Source organism: Balearica regulorum, chromosome 16, assembly GCF_011004875.1.
Source record: "Balearica regulorum gibbericeps isolate bBalReg1 chromosome 16, bBalReg1.pri, whole genome shotgun sequence".
Taxonomy (NCBI): domain Eukaryota; kingdom Metazoa; phylum Chordata; class Aves; order Gruiformes; family Gruidae; genus Balearica; species Balearica regulorum.
The window spans coordinates 6,488,664-6,505,389 of record NC_046199.1 but is presented as its reverse complement, the minus strand read 5'-3'; the positions used below and the strand labels follow the sequence as shown (position 1 = coordinate 6,505,389).

The window sequence follows — 16,726 nt, the reverse complement described above, 5'->3', positions numbered from 1 at the left end:
GAAGCCTTGATGCCCCGTGATAAGAAGCTGCTGCTGCTCCTCATCTCCAGCGCACCAGCCTGCCCATGGCTTCCAGCTGACTGGACAAGTCCTGCATCCCACCCCGCCACATCCATCGGGATGGCAGGGTCCATCCCACTGCTCCCAGTGAAAAGCAGCAGCCCAGCCTGGGAGGAGGATTCACTGGTGCTAACGTCACCCAAGGAAATTTGGCCATGGACTGCGAGGCTGGGCATGGTGTCAGGTTAACGGACAGGGCAACACTGGGGGGCTCAGCAGAAGGCGTAAAAGAGCAACCTCCCCATGGAAAAAAACCCTGCCCGTGCTGCAGGTCCCCATCCAGCAAACTGCGTGGCCTCTCGCTTGCAGCCACCGCGGCTTGTGAGCAGGATCAGGTCCTGCCCCAGGGATGGGTGAGGTGCCCTGGCAGGGAGAAGCAGCGAAGGCACCGATGGGCACCCGGGGGAGCCCGTGCAGAGAGCCTGGCATCGGCAAGAACCGGGAAATGAAGGGTGGAATAGGGAGGTTGGAGGGACAAGGGGACAAACATCTGGGCTTCAGATCCACAGCCCTGGCTGCTCCCCTGCCCAGAGTCTGCTGCCTTCAAGGACTAATTGGTGGTGGGATGGAGGTGGTGGCTTTGCCACCACGTGGACACCCTGGTGGAAGCAGAGCTGGGTGCTGCCTGCAGCTCGTCCATGGGGGTGTGCTCAGGGACTGCCACCGTCTGGGAGAAATCTGTTGATCTGGGTGTGTTTCCCTGTTACAGGCGTTAAAACCGGTGTGGAAACAGCGGGATGAAGGGAGGTGTCATGGGGTTACGCACAGTTCAGACCCAGCCCTGCCCTCGATGCTGGTCCCTGCTCCACGCGGGCATGCTGGGCATCTGCCCTCTTCCCTGGGCACGGAGCTGAGGTACGGACCTGCTGGTTATTCCCCATCCCCGACCCACCGGGAGCCTTCCGGAAGCTGCTGGCAACCATGCGCTCTCCAGATTAATTCGAATGAACCCCAGGCAGCACTGGGCGGGAGCAGAGGCTCATGGAGACGGGACGGGAAGGGTTTAGGAATGGTTTTTCTCCAGCAGACTCGTGCCTTGGAGATGGTACTCGGGGTCTGACATCTCTGGAGGGCAGGAACAAGCTCTCTTGTCCTTGGCACAGTGAAAGCAGAGGCGGGCTTGGCAGGAGAAAAGCCATCCAAGGAGGAAGAAAAGTGCAGGGAAATGGGTGTTTCAGATGGGCTTGGCCCTGCAGTCAGTTCCTCCGGGCACAGAGGCTGAGTGAGGCCACACTCACTCCCGGCGCTGGTCGGGGCCACTGCCGTACAGCACCAGGCTGCATTGTGAAGGAGCCCAGCTCTCCCTTTCAGCATTCAATTCATTGCTCAGTGCCTGTGAAAACCCAGGGAAGTGCCACTCTAATCCCTCGCCTAATTTCCCTCCTCTGGGCTAAGCAGAGCCACGCATGCCAGCACATGCTCGCTGCAGAGGAGAAAAATCTCGGTGCTCAGCAGCCTCCGCGCTCCCCTCTGGAGTGGGGCCAAATGAGTCGACAGGAGACTGTCGCAGCAGCTTCATCTCCCGACGAAAAAAGCAGAGAGTGCAGTGCTGCGGTGGCAGAGAGGGGTTTCTTGTAGCCTGGCAGCTGGAAAATCCCTTTTCTTCCTGCTGGGCTTGCCTTGGCGGGGACGCGGTGCAAGGCACCAGCCAAAATCTCGGGCTGCCTGGGACACGGAGGCTCCTGATTCCCCATCAGGAATCACATCCCCACCAATGTGCATAATCGATTAAGAAATCTCAGCCCTGAGAGTTTTCCAGGTCCTGTTTTCCTTGGGAGAGGATGGGGAGAGGAGGGCACAGAGCAGGCAGGCACCCGGGGAGCCAGAGGAGAGCTCTGGCAGTGACGTCCCCAGGGTGGTTTGAACCATTGGAGATGCTCTCCGGGCTCTGCAGGACACAAAGCTCAGGGCTGCCCAAAGATGAGGCAGCTCCCTGCCTGCTACCCTGCTTCTCTCTCAATTGTCCCAGCCCTGCATGTCGTGATGGCAGCTGGGAGGGGAGACAAAGGTTGTTTCTCAAGGATACAGTGTTCTGGGTATTTATATAGAAACACTTTAAAGCGAAAGCAGCCAGCCTCTCCCCGGAGAGGGAGTCAGACCTGCTCCTGCTGTTAAACACACCCAGGCACATTTTCCAGAGCAGCCTCCAGAGCTGCATGTGCAGTGGGGCACCCCCTGCCCCGCAGAAACCCAGCGGCAGGCCAGAGGCCAGGGTGAGGGCACCTCGGAAAGGTGGCCCAGAAAGCAGCAGGCTTTGCTGCGGGCACTGGCAATGGGGCACAAACCTGGAGCCACCTTATAATTCCCCTCCAGGAATTATAAGGGTAGTAGCCAGAACCCTTTAAAACCTTCGGCTCTGCAGCACAAACTCCTGCTCCCCATCAAATCTCATTGTGACCAGCATTAAGGGATTAGCGGGTCCCTGCCGCCACACCGCAGCCCGCTCCAGGCATGGCTCGTGCCCCGCTGCCCGCAGGGGGCTTGCCGGCTGGACGGCCCCGTCGGAGGGCAAGACTCCCCTAGCCCTGCCCGCAGAGCTGAGTGCCCCTGGAAGATGAATGGCAGCAGATACGACCTGCTCCAGGAAACACCAGGTACCCCCCGTGCTCCCCCTGGTACTCACAGAGGGGAGAGAAGTAGCTGCGTAGCCAGCGCTGCGGAGGTGAATGTGAATGAAGGGCATGGGCAACCCCGCCATGGGGGCTCCGGCGGGGTTTCGGAGCAGCCGAGATATACTCGTCCCCACATATGCTGGTGCATCTAATGGGACCCCCCAAGTCTCTGGTTTCTGTTTTGCCCTGTGGCTGTCTGGAGGGAACATGCCTGATTGGGGGTGGTGATGGCTGATGGCCCCAAGCACGGTCCTGGGGCTCTTGAGAGAGAGACACCCCAACGTGGGCGGCACGGTGGAGAGGGTGCTGTGACTCCCTGGGGGAAGAGGTGGCGGAGCCGGGCTGGCATCCCACAGACACCCCGGTGAGTGCTTGCACCATTTGGGAAATGAATTGGTCGTTCTCAGCCCAGTTCCCAGTGTCTGGCATTACTGCTGGGGTCAGATCCTGCCAGCTTGCAGTGCAACCTCAGGTCTTGTCCTGTTTGCTGCCTGCTCCTTAGCCAGAGGTCTGCAGCGGGCTTACCCAGCCCTCGTCGTGAAAGCTTAAAAGCAACCAAGAAAAAAAACAGTTTCAATGCAAACCTTACTGGTTGCACAAAGCTCTTACTAGAAAGGTTTTTTGGGTCCCCCTCCATGGCCCCCTCCAGCGCACAGCCCTCACCAGCCAGCTCTGTGCTCAGCCCCTCGGCCCCAGCACCCACGGGGACCTTGGCGCAGAGGTGAGGCTGGCTGGGCTCCGGGTGCTGCCAGGGGGTCTGCAGGCACTCGGACATGTCTGGTGCATCCCGAGCCCCGGACCACTGCTCTTTGCAGAGCTTCATCCACAAAACACCCCGACAGCCCCCACTCAGCCCTGGGGCACGGCAAAAACTCTGGGGCTCCTCTTGCTTGAGCAATTCTCCCCAAGCAGGGCTTATGCTGGCGGTGGGGTTCGTGCCTCCTGGGACAGCCTCCACCCCGAGCCACCATCCCATGGGATGAGGTCCCCATGCCAGCGCCACGCTGGGATCCACATGCTGGGAGCTGCTCCCAGCAAATACCTGCGCTCTTTATCAGCTGGCGATTGACTTTTAGAAAAGTTCATGGCTTCGGCATCCCATGATACGTTTACTAGCAATGGTTCATTTCCTCAAATGATGTAGTTTATGGTCATAATATATTTTAATTTCTTTATGATACTGGAGGCCAATGGCACTGGGCCTTGCAGGAGTGTAAAGGCACAAATAACAGTGTTATCCTGCCTTGGAGACATAGGTCGAATACTGAAAGGCTAATTAGCAGTTTGCCATGTTGTTTGTTAGCAGGGAGCCAGGCAGTCAGCACTGCGTGCCCTGGCAATGGGTTTATGGGACTGCGGAGACGTGTGAACCCCTCCCCTTGCTGTCCCCCCGTGCAACAAACCTCCGGTGTGCCTGTACCCTGCTTTCTGCCTGCGTGTTTGCTCCTGCGGCAGCGGACGGGATGGTTGTGCTGCACAGGAGAGTGCCGGCGGGGCCACGGGCCGCAGGGCTGCCAAGCTGCTGTGGACATGGAGCCCCTGGGGACTGCTTTGCTTCCAGTCACCCCCGGCACTTGCTGTGCTCTGGCAATTGAGGACATTGGGGACAAGACAGACTATTCAGACACTCCGCACGCCCTGTGGAGAAAAAGCATTTTGCACTAACTTGTTTCCTTCTGACTCCAGAAACTAGAAATCTCTCAAATTTTAACTTGCCATCCCTCTAATTTTTCTTTTCCCGTGCCCAGCCTACCTTTCCCAGTTAAGACCCAACCAGTGCTCCCACCCTCAGCAGCCTTCCCCCTCCCTCGTGCTGCCTCCCATCACACGCAGGTGGCCTTTTCCTGAGATGCTCCCCCAAAGTTCAGCTCCCCAGCCTGGGCTGACTTTGCCAGCCAGCCCGGGGCACGAGGAGAGCGGCAACAGCAGCCCACGGCTGCCTGATTCAGGAAGATGCTTTTTGTCCTTGAAGAGCCCTTGACTTGCCCTGCTCCGGGAGGGTACATGGGCTCAGACTGTCCCCCCCACCCCCTTGCCCCACTGTAGCTCTCCCTCCAGCAGCTTTGCAGACTTTTGCCATAATTCCTAGCAGGGGCTGATCTGGAGAGCCCCAGCAGAGACTGGAGGTCCCTTCTAGCAGGCATGGTGTGCTGAGGCATCCATCTTTGCAGAAAGATAAAATAAATTTTTAAAAGGTAAAACTTGCTTTGTAACCCTTGTTGATTTTGGCTGTTCTCTTCAACCTATTGCTTCACCAGCTGGAACGATTCAGGGGCTGTTTCGTGTGTATATCATGAACATATGAAGCTGATGAAACCTAAATGCCCTGCAAACAGCTGGCAAGGGTGAAGGGAATCGACTGCCAGACTGCGAGCTCAGCAGGGATCCTTTTCCTGGGAAGCTGCAAGTTTACTTCAGTTCCAAAGGGATCATATCCACCTGCTAAACAAGTTCTCTGCAGGTCCAGACGTAGGCTGCAGAGATCCCTGCCACACTGAACGCGTGAGCTGGCGAGGCACGGAAGGCAGTAGGTGCTCATTGCGGGCAGCAAACTCCTTCCAGAGCTGCAGCTCCCCTGTGGCTTCTGTCCCCCATTTAAACTTAAACTGTTGGATTCGAGCTGAGCATCTGCCAGCGCAGACAGCGAATCTGGAACAGCATGTGGGCAAAGTCAGAGCTTCTCTGGATTTCCTCCCAACTAGGCAGGAGAGCGTTTTGATGGAAAGTGTCTGGGTCTCCGGTGGGTTGGGGTTTGGGTGGAGGCCATGCTCGCAGCGTAGGGGTTTAGGTGGGGCAGGTGGGATCAGCGGGGAGAGCGGTAGCGTTGGCCAAGTGGCAGCCTGTGGTGTAATGGAAGAAGATGAATCTAACAGTTCCTTTTCCTCGCTTCGTCTTGGGCTCAATGCGTGATTTTGCATAAAGACACAGCAGTCAGATTTCCAGAGTCACAAGTGCCGATTTGCGTGTCCCAGAGGACAGATGCTGGTTTTGAGGGCTGCAGTGCAGCCAACGATTGCAAATACACACCAGCGAATGCACTGGCGTTTCGGAGTACAGCTGACCTTCTGAGAACAGCTCAGACTTACTGTCCTTGCAAAACAACAGCTCCCAAGAGTACAAATAATTACTTCCTCAAGTGTTCAGAGCCTTTGTTAGGCAGAATAATAAACCCCTTTCTGGTTCTGGGATGAAAGGCACTCTAGCATATCGCTAGAGCAGTGTATGCTGAAATGGTCTGTCTGTCCCCATGTTTGCAGTTCTTTCTGTACTGCTTTTGCATAGCAGCCTTTTATTTTAGCTCCATTAATTGTCTCCAGCTCTAACATCCACCCCAGCTTTGGCTGAAATGCACATGTTGCTTTTGGAGAGGAGTTCAAGCAGAGTCTGCTACCTCCTCTGAAATGTCTCTTCCCCATGTCCAAAAACTGCCTTGATGCTCCATATGGTGATTTTATGGCCTGGGAGCCTGGACGGTTCTGGTTGGTTTGGCCACTTTTTGATAATTTTGGCATTGGTGAGAAATAGCCAGAGGTTGCGGTGAAGCTGCCTCTGTCACCCTTAGCTGTGCCGGGGAGCCCAGGGTGCCACCGCATGTCACAAGCTGACCGGTGACAGCATGTCCAGGGTCTGCTCAGACATCGCCTGTCCTGGGCATCACCCCCAGCTCCAAACAGCGTCTGTCCCAACCACAGCAACAGGCGCTTCAGCGCTGGGGAAAATAAATCACCAAGAGCGATTTGTTGTTGAACAGGACGATAAAATGCCTGCGCCTCCTCCCGAACACGGGTCTGGCACGTGGCTGCAGTCACCTCCTGCCTCTCGGGGCTGGATCTTTCTGATCCACCCCCTAGGATGGAGGTGGTGGATCTTTCTGGTTCACAAAGTGTTTTGCCGGGGCAGGGACATTCTGTGTGCGGCCGGCAAGGGGCAAACAGACCCTAAACAACTTCTGCTGAATCATCGGTTTTCCTGGAGGCTTCTCGCTGCTGCTGGGGATGGAGACAGGAGCAGACCCCCATCTGTGTGTCCGTCATATGATTGCCCGGAGTGGAGGCAAAGATCCCCCGCTTGAACCGGGGGCTTGTTTCAGCTGCACTGACCTGCAGCCCCCCAGCCCCTGCCAAATTCCTTGGAGCTGCTTATTAACACTGGCAGCTCTGCTCCGGAGTCACGGCACGCCGAAGCAGAAGGCAGAGGGGTTGGACGGTGTGGCATGAATATCCCTGTTTACAAAAGTCTGACAAAACACAAGCCCTTGGCTTTATCTTTCCTATTTGGAAATAGCCACAGAGCAAATATACTTATGGAATGAAGAGATGGGGATTTATATTGACTTTAGAAAAAGCTGTTCTTTAAAAACAGGAAAAAAGCTCATCCTCGAGCTGTGCAGACTGGCTGCTAGACTCAAAAGTCCTGCGCAGAGGCTTAAAGCCTGCCCGCTAATCTGTCGCAGTTCTGTGTGAGCAAGTCATGCAGTAAACTGCTCTCTGTTAATTTTTTAATGCAGAATAAACAGGTCAAGAAATGATTAGCATGAGAATAAGTTGAGCTTAATCAGGAGAATCAGAAAAGATGAGAGGGAAGAGGCAAATTGGAGTTATCAGTTAACCATATGGAGTGGTTCTGCCTCCACAAGCTCATGTTCCCTCGTTTTCCATCCCCTCTGAAGCTGTCTTTTTTTTCTCCCTTCCTTAATTTAAATGATGAGCTAAAATTGCTGGTATAAGCACAATGGAAGCCCTTGTTTCTCCTTCTCATTTTCTGTCTGCAATGGCTGCCCAAATGAACTGCAGGTGATAAGGTTCCTACCTGGTTATTCCTGATGGTTCTTCCCATTCCTTGTGCAGAAAGGGAGCTGCTGACATTAAGGTTGAAACATGCAAAATCCGTTTTGTGCAAGTACGAGCACTCTGCTCCGGTGCAAAAGTTTCGGCACAATCCTGGCAGATCTGGGGAGTGAGCGGAGGCATCCGTGGGCAAGGGGAAGAGCAGCCCTCAGGACTGCTTGGAGTGGAGTTTGGTCAGTGGTCGGAGATCTATATTCTCAGATAGGCAGGACTTTGTCCACAAACTGGAATTTGAAATTTCAAAGGGGAAAAAAAAAAAGCAGAAGAGACCTTTGCATGCGTGGAGATGACTACGCTGGCGACGTTCCCCTGGGACTTTTGTTCTTTGTCTTGTAACTCGGCTTCGTGCTTCCCCAACAGCTCGCTTGGTGAAACGGTGGTGGGCTGAGCAGGACCCCCGACCTTGTTCGGGGCTCTCCTGCTCTGGAGATGTTTCAGACCCAAGCCCATCTCTGCTTCACTTGCATGCCAAGGAAAAGCCACTCCAGCCCCGCAGTGGCCTTGGAGCTGTGAGTCACATGGCAGGAGCTGCAAGGGGCAGTGGTGGCATCGCTGATGTAGGACAAGGTTGGTCCTGCTGGCTCTGGGCACTGGCATTTCTGCCAGGGTTTTCTTGAGAGTGCAGAGCTGTGAGAGGGAAAAGCAAAGGGCAGGAGGACCCCAGGCTCCCAGCTGCAGCCTGACCACTGCTCATGCTCTGAAAGTCCATAGGTGACCCCAGACGGGGGGGTCCAGTTGATACACTGGAGGGCCGGCTGGAGAAATGGGCTAGCAGGAACTATAGGAGCATAACCCACACACGGGACTGAGAAGATGGGGCCATGCTCCTCACAGGGTGCATGGTGGGAGGAGATCAACAGGCACAAAAATAGAAATGAGGGAGGTTCAGACAGCGTCTACAGAGAAACTTACTCACCATGAGGACAGTCAAGCACCAGTTGCCTAGAGAGGTTGTATGGTCTCCATCCTTGGAGGTGTTCAAGACCCAACTGCATAAAGCCCTGAGCAACCCATGCTGCTCTTGCAGCTGGCTGGGAGGTTGGAATAGAGAGACCGAGGTGCCTTCCAACCTCAATTATCCTTTGAACCTACAAAACCCTGTTCAGCACACTTGACATGAAGAGCTAGCAAGCACGGTAGCTGATGGCATCCTTATCATGAACGCTCTATTAGTCTATTCCTGATCCTCATTTACTGAGAAGCACAGATCTTATTTTCAGGGAATCCTCTTTTGCTTTGGATGAATTTGCCATCAGAGATCTATAGACAAGGCAGAATTTGTGTCATGATGTGCCAGTGTGGGAAAGGATTTACTGCTAAATGGATAAAAATTAACTAATTGCTTGGTGCAGAACACTTCATGTGCTGGAGCTGTCATGGTCTCCTTTGCAGCCATCTCCTAGCATAGGAAATGGTGGGTGGAGGGCACAGAAAATGGGGACAGGAGGAGAGAGGAGAGGGCCTGAAAGCTGAACTTTCCCTGAGCACCTGGTCTGGGAACAGCCTTCCCCTACCAGAGGGGGTTTGCCAGCTACGAGTTGTCTCTCTCTGGAATAAAAACATTTTATCGTATGCGTAGGACAGAAGCGTTTGAATCAGCCCCACAACCAGCTGCTGACCTGAACATCTCCACCCTAAAACAGCTGCAGGGCCTTGGGGTCCTGCTGGCTAGTACAAGCCATGGCTACGTTGGCAAGCTGTCCCAAAGCCCACCGCGCAGGGATGTTGGGGGGATACAAGGACTCTCCCGGCAGAACATCCCCGGGGACACATCCGTCTCCCGCAGCAGACTATGCCCAGGGAGCAGCCGAAATGTTTCCATCATGAGCCTGTCTCTGGGGCAGAGGAAGCGCACGGTGTCCTTGGCTGGTTTGGTCCTCGACCTCCACGCTGCGAGAAGGGATTTGGGAGGGGGTACCGGTGACTGACGCAGGACACCGGTAGTGAGAAAACAACAGTCAACACGACCCCAGGGCGGGAAGCGCCACGTCCCATTGACAGTCCCGACCTCATGAGCCACCTAATGCTCTCCAAACTTCCCTGCTCCTTATCTGCCGCTCTCCCGCACATGCTGCCTCTCCAATTTCTATTCCTGGCCCTCTTAATCCTTCCTGCCCGGTGAGCAAATGGCCTTTGCAGCCTTCCTTGCTCAGCAGGCTATTTAAGCAAAAGGTTTGTTTTGCTGAGAAGAGCAAAATGGGCCATGCTTTTACAATATTTTACTAGACGCTGTGGCAAATCCTGCACATATTTGACCTAGTGTCTGTAGCATTTATCTAATCAAAGGGATCACCGTGACCCGGCCGGGATTGGGATGGAGGTCCCTGGGACGAGGCCATGGAGGGGGCTATGCTCTACCTTAACATCCCCATCCCAGCGTGCATGTCATTAAAACCATTTTTTGCTCGGGACTGCTCCTGCTGAAGGGAAGAGCCACCAGCACGTGAGTGCAGAGAGCTCTGGCCTCTCTCCCTGGGGAGCACAGACTGGATGACTGTTTTCCCTGCAGCAAAGGATCCTTTATCACCAGTCCCAAGTGAGAAAGCAGGGGCTCTCCCCGTGCTCAGCTTTGCTCCTGCAGACCTGTAGCCTTTGGGTAACTGAGCTGTTTGGAAATGCTACCTAGGTCATAGTTTTGAGGGGGCAAGGGCTGCCTGAACAATCCTCTATGCTCCTAAAATAGGAATAGCAAATTGCTGCTAGCGCTGCTACCCAAAGGCACGTGCTGTTGTGGAGCCAGGGACCTTGGTGTCACGTTGTGGCAGTGATGCCACCGTGGCCAGGGCAGCTCGGGGCGCCAGCGGGGCCAGGGCTGCATTGGGGTACCGGGGAAGAACAAATACAAGCCAGTTGGGTGTCCAAAACAGCAGCGTGTGGACTCAGTCACCCGCTGCTGGTTGTGAAATCATACGGATGTTTTCAATGCAGAGCGAGCTGATACCGAACCATTAATTGCTAATTCTCCTGCGCCATTCTGCTGGTGCCATTCAGTGATCAATTAAATTCCCACTTGTTGATCTTGCAATTACATTGAAACGTCTTGGTCCTGTCTAACGTGGAGGAGCGATATGCCCAGGCTCAGCTGGGGAGGGGAGCACCCAGGCTAGCAAGGAGGAGAGCACAGGCAGCTCTGCCGCGGGGTCGGACCTCAGGTCTGGGCGAGCGGTGGCACCGCCGGTGCCGGTGTCAGCGAGCTGGCGGCGGCTGCATTTGCAGAAGGAGAAACTCCACCGCAGAGTAAAGCTCTGCTGAGTTGTAATGGACATTTTAAGACCCCAAGGCCGGGGGGGTGTCCAGCACAGGGTGCCTCCAGCGGCAGGACAGGAGCAACGCCGGTGTTGTGCCACCCCCCGGCCCCACTCGTTGTTTCGGCATGGCTGCAGAGTGGGATCTGTTTATAGAGCATCTAGTCCCTGTAAAACTGGGTTTACAGGGAAGTAAAAGGAGTCATACGTTGTTACTTTGCATAGCAACGTGTAAATTGCCAGGCAGGCACTGACCTTCTCTGACCGGGAGGGAGAAGAAGGAAAAGGGGTGGGAGGGATGGAGGGAGCGAGAGAAGGGAAGATCAGGGAGAAGGCAAACAACAATGGAGAGGGGAAGGCAATGACAGAAGTGAAGAGCAACCTTGTTCTCCCGGCAGGGTTTTTTCCAAGTTTTCCACCGCGGGTACAATTAAGACCTACACTGGCAGCTCAGCATCAAGGTCAATATCCCGGGAAGGTGTTGCCTGGGTGGTGAGTGCCCGCTTTTGCGGTCCTGTCTGCGCCCGGCAGCCGGGATCGGCAAAGCACCTAGAGATTCAATAATAAACAGTCAACAAGAATCACTGCTGCTCCACCAAAAAAAAAAAAAAAAAAAAAAACCAACCCAAAGCTCAGCAGCGTTCAGCAGTGAGTGAGATGATTAAAGATTAACCCCCTGCCTCCTGCCTCCACCCCTCTGGGCCTATAGGTCTTGAGGCTCAGCAAATCCTTTCAGAGAAATATCTGAAATAAAAGACAACAGATAGGGGACGCAGTGAAGGCAGAGGGAGGCAGAAGGGCCAATAGCCTCGGACAGGGAATCGGTACAATCTGGCCCGTGTTTGCTGATGATAATGCGCCTTTCCAAAGCCCTAATAGACATGGAGATGGCAGATTATAGCGCAGCACTAGACCCGGCGTATACTACTCTGGAGTTTGAGAACATGCAGGTGCTGGCTATGGGCAACGGTAAGTCCCCTCTGTCTTCTCCCCTCCACTGTGGTGGGATGAGCTGGGGGCCGCAGGAGGAGCAGTCCCTGGGGCAGCTGCCGAAATGCTCCCGGGAGGGCTGGGGCACGGCAGGGGTGTCGGCCGTGGGGCTCCCAGCAGCAAATTGGGGGGTTTCTGCTTCCCCCCAGGGAGAATTAGAGGTGGTGAAGCAATGCTGTGCTCGGTGCAGGTGGGATGGTGCCCTGGAGGCCAGACACCTCAGGGACGGGCACAGACCAGGAGCAGGGTGCAATGAGAGGTCCCCGCTGGACATTCAGCCCAGGGACCGGGGCTGGGGCTGAGCACAGGGTGGTCTCACCACCCCCAGACTCCAACCAAGAGAAAACACCAGCCAAAAGTTTCTGAGCGAAACGCTGCCAACAGCTCCCCACCACCACCGAGCCCGTGGCTCCAGAGCAGAGAGCCAGTCCCACCCCAGCGGCAGCTGATGCTGGATTTTCCCGGAGCAGAAAGCCATTTAGCGCCTAGCAAGGGTGGAAATCACTACGAAAAGTGAATCACCCCGCTGCCCCCGCAGCTGCCCCGAGGCCATGGCCCTTCCCCGTGCGGTGCTGGGGTGCGGGGTGGCATCTCCTTCCCTGGGAGTGCTGCGGGGCCGCGAGGCTCAGCCCCCAGGAAGAGGGGCAAGGAGACCTGGCAAGGATGGACGAGTGTTCCCATCCCCTCAGGAGGGTAGGGTCACACTTAACCCACCAGGATTTGCAACACTGGTCCACCCATTTGGGGACCAAAGAGTCCTGGTGATTAAATGCTCAGAGATAACAGGAGATTCCTCTCCAAGTCCCCCCTAAAGTCTCTCTAAATACGAGGTTAATGACTAAACGAAGCACACCGCAGAAAGTGGCCCCCCGAGCCCTTTCCTCCTGCCTGCTGAGTCACCGAAGCTGCCGGGCACCCCTGTCCCGGGAGAGCTGTGCCGGCAGCGCGGGCTCTCCCCTCACAGCCTGCGTGGGTCTTCCCCGGGTTATGGCTCTGCTCTGTCACGGATGAGACACTGTGGTGCCGAAGTGGCTCTGCTGTGCAGTAACCTGCTGCCATCCTGGCTCTCAGCCCCTTCTCCACTCCCAGGGGCTGGTCCTACCCACCCAGGGGTCTCGGGGCCAAGAGCAGCCCCCTCCAGCTCTGCCCATCTGGATCCTCCGGGACAAGCCCAGGTCTTGCTCCCTCTCCGTGCCCCTCTCCACCCAGCACGCAGAAGCTCCTGCACTGGGGGCTGTGACTCGGCCTCCCCAGACCAAAGGCTTCACGGAGCAGAGGGAGACGATAATTTTATATGAGGAGATCGGGCACAATGGGAAATACGCCCTCGGGGTGGATGAGTCAGCTGGGTCAGGCGGCACCAGCACCTCTCCTCCTCCTCCTCTGCCCGGCTGCAGACCAGGGCAGGTCTCACCTCCAGGGCTGCTTTGGCACTCCAGCAACCGCCTGCACCTCTGCCTGCAGAACCTCTGCCTCCTTCTCTGGCTGAGGACTGCAGGAGAGCTCGGCCCCTGCCCTGCACAGCTCCGCAGCTCCAGCCCAGAGGTGGCCGCTCAGCAGTGACCAAGTTTGCCACTGTCACAGACCAAATGCATCCCGCGTTCAGAGAGGCTTAGGGACTTCTCGAGGACCTCCTGTCCTCCTAACATGAGTCTCTACTGTGAGATCCCAAATTTTAAGTAGGATTTCTTCTTTCCTCTCTTTACTTTAACTCCAAATCAATCCTGCTAAATCCACTTCACTGCAGTAGCCAGAAGCCCACATTTCTGGCACTACAAAATACACTTAATTGAAAAATTATCCATTAGGCAATAATTTCATTGTCGGTTGGCTATTAGACTAAGATGCTGTAATTTCTTTGATAGCAGTGCCAATTTTTCCTGTTCTATGTTCATCTGATTAGAGCATGATGTACTGCTAAAAAGGAATTTATCTGGGCTGTCACAGATACACAAGTAACATGATTATAGGCAGATCATCTCTTCCTCTCTCATGCAAGTCCTATGTTTAGCTGAAAGTGGAAATCTAACTTTCCTTCTTGGGACGACCTTCATCTAGCCAAGGCCTCAGGATGCATTTGGAGGAAGGAGGTTTGCAGAGGCAAGCTGCTCGCAGGGATGAGGGACAGCCAGAGCTGGCCTGGAAGGAGCTCAGGGCTTTGGGAGCGGAGAGAGGAGCTTTGCACACGTGGAAATGCAGCTGCACGACAGGGTGTGCCAAGCAAAGACACAGAGAGGCAGCAGACTGACTTGGGAAAGAAATAGAGGAGCAGCACAAAGAATTAGAAAGACAGAAAGCAGGCAGGGAAATGAAAGCTGCTGCCAGAGCCAGGGAAGGGGCTGGCTGGAGATCTCCCTGTGCCAGCTCACTGCCAGGGATCACAGGATCTGCTCGGTTACTCATACCAAGGGATGGCATGAGGAGGCTGTGCAACACCTGCTGCAACATCCCTTTCCCTGCAAAATAAATGCTAAAATTGTAGCCCTGCCCCAGGCAGCATTGCCTCAGCCTCCCCCAGCACCCATGCTGCAGCTACCAAAGAGAGCCCTGTCGGGACCAGCCTTTTTACAGCACCCAGCCCCCTTTCTGCTGGGTGCCAAGTGGGAGCAGCTGTGGCCCTCCCGGGGCTAGAGTTAACTGCGTCCCTGCCAAACCCAGAGACCAGGGACCAATAGACGCGGGTATTAAAATCTCAGCAGGTTTCTATGGCTGGGTATCATTTGCAATTGGGATTTGCACTGAGGCAGGGGAATGTGCCTGTGCTGATACAGGAAAATGTGCATGGGAGGGGACAATTAGATCAACTGAATTAAGGGCTGATCCCTTCAGCCTTGAGGTTTGTTTGGCTTGCTGGAGGGGTTTTAGTGTAGGGCTTGTATGGTTTCAAGCCTTTCAGATGTCTTTTCCTACAGAGGCTGCTGCAATTCCCTGTCCTCCCAAAAAAGCCCTGCAAGTGCCAATCCTCCTTGGCCTGTAAGAACTATAAGGCACATCGGTCTCAGCTGTGGTGCTACCAGAGTCTGGAAGATACCCAGCATACAGCCTCCTCCACGCCACAGCATCACCCTTTTTTTTTTTTTTTATTTCTATGTTAGCTTGATCAGTCCTTCCTTCCACAGGCAGTGTTTGCCCACATGAGTTTCCTAGCTGAAGTCATTTGAGTTTGTTATGCACTTAAAGTCTTGTTCTCCTGAAGAACTGTCATGCAGGCTGGAGCTCCATGCCTGGCAGGGAAGCTCTCCAGCAAAGGGAGCTGGTCACCTTGTTTCTCTAATAGTGTCTGCTCAGGGCTATCGTGGGCTCTTTTGGTGCTATAACACAAATACCTCTGTAATAAATCAGCCGCTGACGCTGAGCTGTAATACCTCAGCTTTAACTCTGGGCCAGCTCTCTCTCTGGCCATGCTACTGAAGCCCAAATGTCTGCAAATCCCAGGGGAATTTTGGCTCTGCTCTGTGACTCCTACAAATGGGTTTCTGCTTAGTCTGAAGGCATTGGTGGAGTCAGGCCTTTAGGAAGAGCTGTCTCAGCCTGGCACATAGGGGGGGCTTTTGCACCCACAAAATGCAATGACTTAAGACACTTGGAGCACCCACCACTCCTTACACACCTCTCTGACCAGCCCCTGCCAAACAGCCTGGCTGCAGCTGCCTGGTTCCTCCAAAAATCAAGTCTCTCACTGGAAACTGAGTTAGGAACTGTTGGCTGTCTGTCTCACTGTCTGCTTCTTCCTGTGTCCTTCCCCAAGCAGACACGTCTCCATCAGAAGCAGCCAATCTCAACACTTCCAACAGCATTGGGGTGAGTGCGCTGTGTGCCATCTGCGGGGACCGCGCCACGGGGAAGCATTACGGGGCTTCCAGCTGCGATGGCTGCAAAGGCTTCTTCAGGAGGAGCGTCCGGAAGAACCACATGTACTCCTGCAGGTAAGGACAGAGGGGACAGAGTCATGTGGCTGAGATGAAACAGTCTCCAGGAGCTGAACAGCAAAGCCCTCAGAGCGCAGCAGCATGGTCCTTCATCCTCTTCACCCACCCTGCATCTTCCACCACCTTCCCTGACCTCGCCCCCCGAGCTGGGAAGGGTCAGAGACCACTCTCACTCTGGGATTGCCCCCAGTGATCACCAGGGAAAGACCCTGAGAGGTCTTGCCCCAGTCTTTAGGGGCCAAGCATGTGTTCTTGCAAATGGATATGGCCAACCGTGGATGCAGCCAGCAAGCGAGGTGATGCCGGGGAGGGAAGTTCTATTACAGGGGCTGAGCACCTTGCCACTCAGTGCTCTGAGTGCAGCACAAACCCCACTCACTCCCTGGGGCACTTCAGTGGCCTCCCATCCCTTCTCCATCACGAGATGGAAGTGTGTCTGCCACCTACCTAAAATGCTGTCACTGTCTGTTACAAGATAAAACAACACCTAAAGAGCAGCAAGCTGGGCAGCGTAGTGTGCACGTCTCTGAGGATGAGGCACCCATGCTCCTCCAGCAATTTATGCGCTGCACCTTGTATTGTCGGTGATAACCCACGGCTCTCCCGTGCCATCAGCGGCTGTGACCTGCCTGCTCCCTGCTCTGAGCAACTGAGACAGAGAGTCACAGGGGAGATCGAGGAATCCTCAGCTCAGACTGTCTAAATCACTTGGGCTTTTTAAGTTACTACTGATGGCCGGACAGCCACTTGGAGAGAGCAAACAGTAACATGACTCTAAAATCTGAGTGACAGAAAGAAGCCTCAGGTTTGTGAGTGCACGTGAAGCACATTATCGCTTGCACCCCAGGGCTATTGAGGCTGGCTGCCCAGCGAGCCCCCTCCCCACAGTTCCAGTGGGAAAAGCCAAGGTGCCCAGTTCTTTGGAGACTGGGACTTTTGTGTAAATGCTACAGAAATGCTTAAAAAGCTGCTTTCAAGCATCCATGTGGGGAAATCTAGCTTGGGGCTTTAAAAAGTACAGTAGAAATAAGGCTTTTCAAAAG

General features: G+C 54.8%; 1 protein-coding gene across 5 annotated transcripts in view; it reads left to right on the top strand.

Annotated features, from left to right (window-relative positions):
- HNF4A (hepatocyte nuclear factor 4 alpha) overlaps positions 1–16,726 on the top strand; it is a 37,342-nt gene that overhangs the window by 6,261 nt on the left and 14,355 nt on the right. The window contains exons 1-2 of one of the 5 annotated variants that reach the window (XM_075768608.1): positions 2,298–2,654; positions 15,503–15,680. In XM_075768608.1, the coding sequence (XP_075624723.1) occupies positions 2,615–2,654; positions 15,503–15,680 (218 nt within the window). In that variant the 5' untranslated portion in view covers positions 2,298–2,614. Of the gene's footprint in view, positions 1–2,297; positions 2,655–11,494; positions 11,734–15,502; positions 15,681–16,726 lie in introns of those variants that run through there. The other 4 variants (XM_075768606.1, XM_075768605.1, XM_075768604.1 and 1 more) reach the window with 4 other exon arrangements.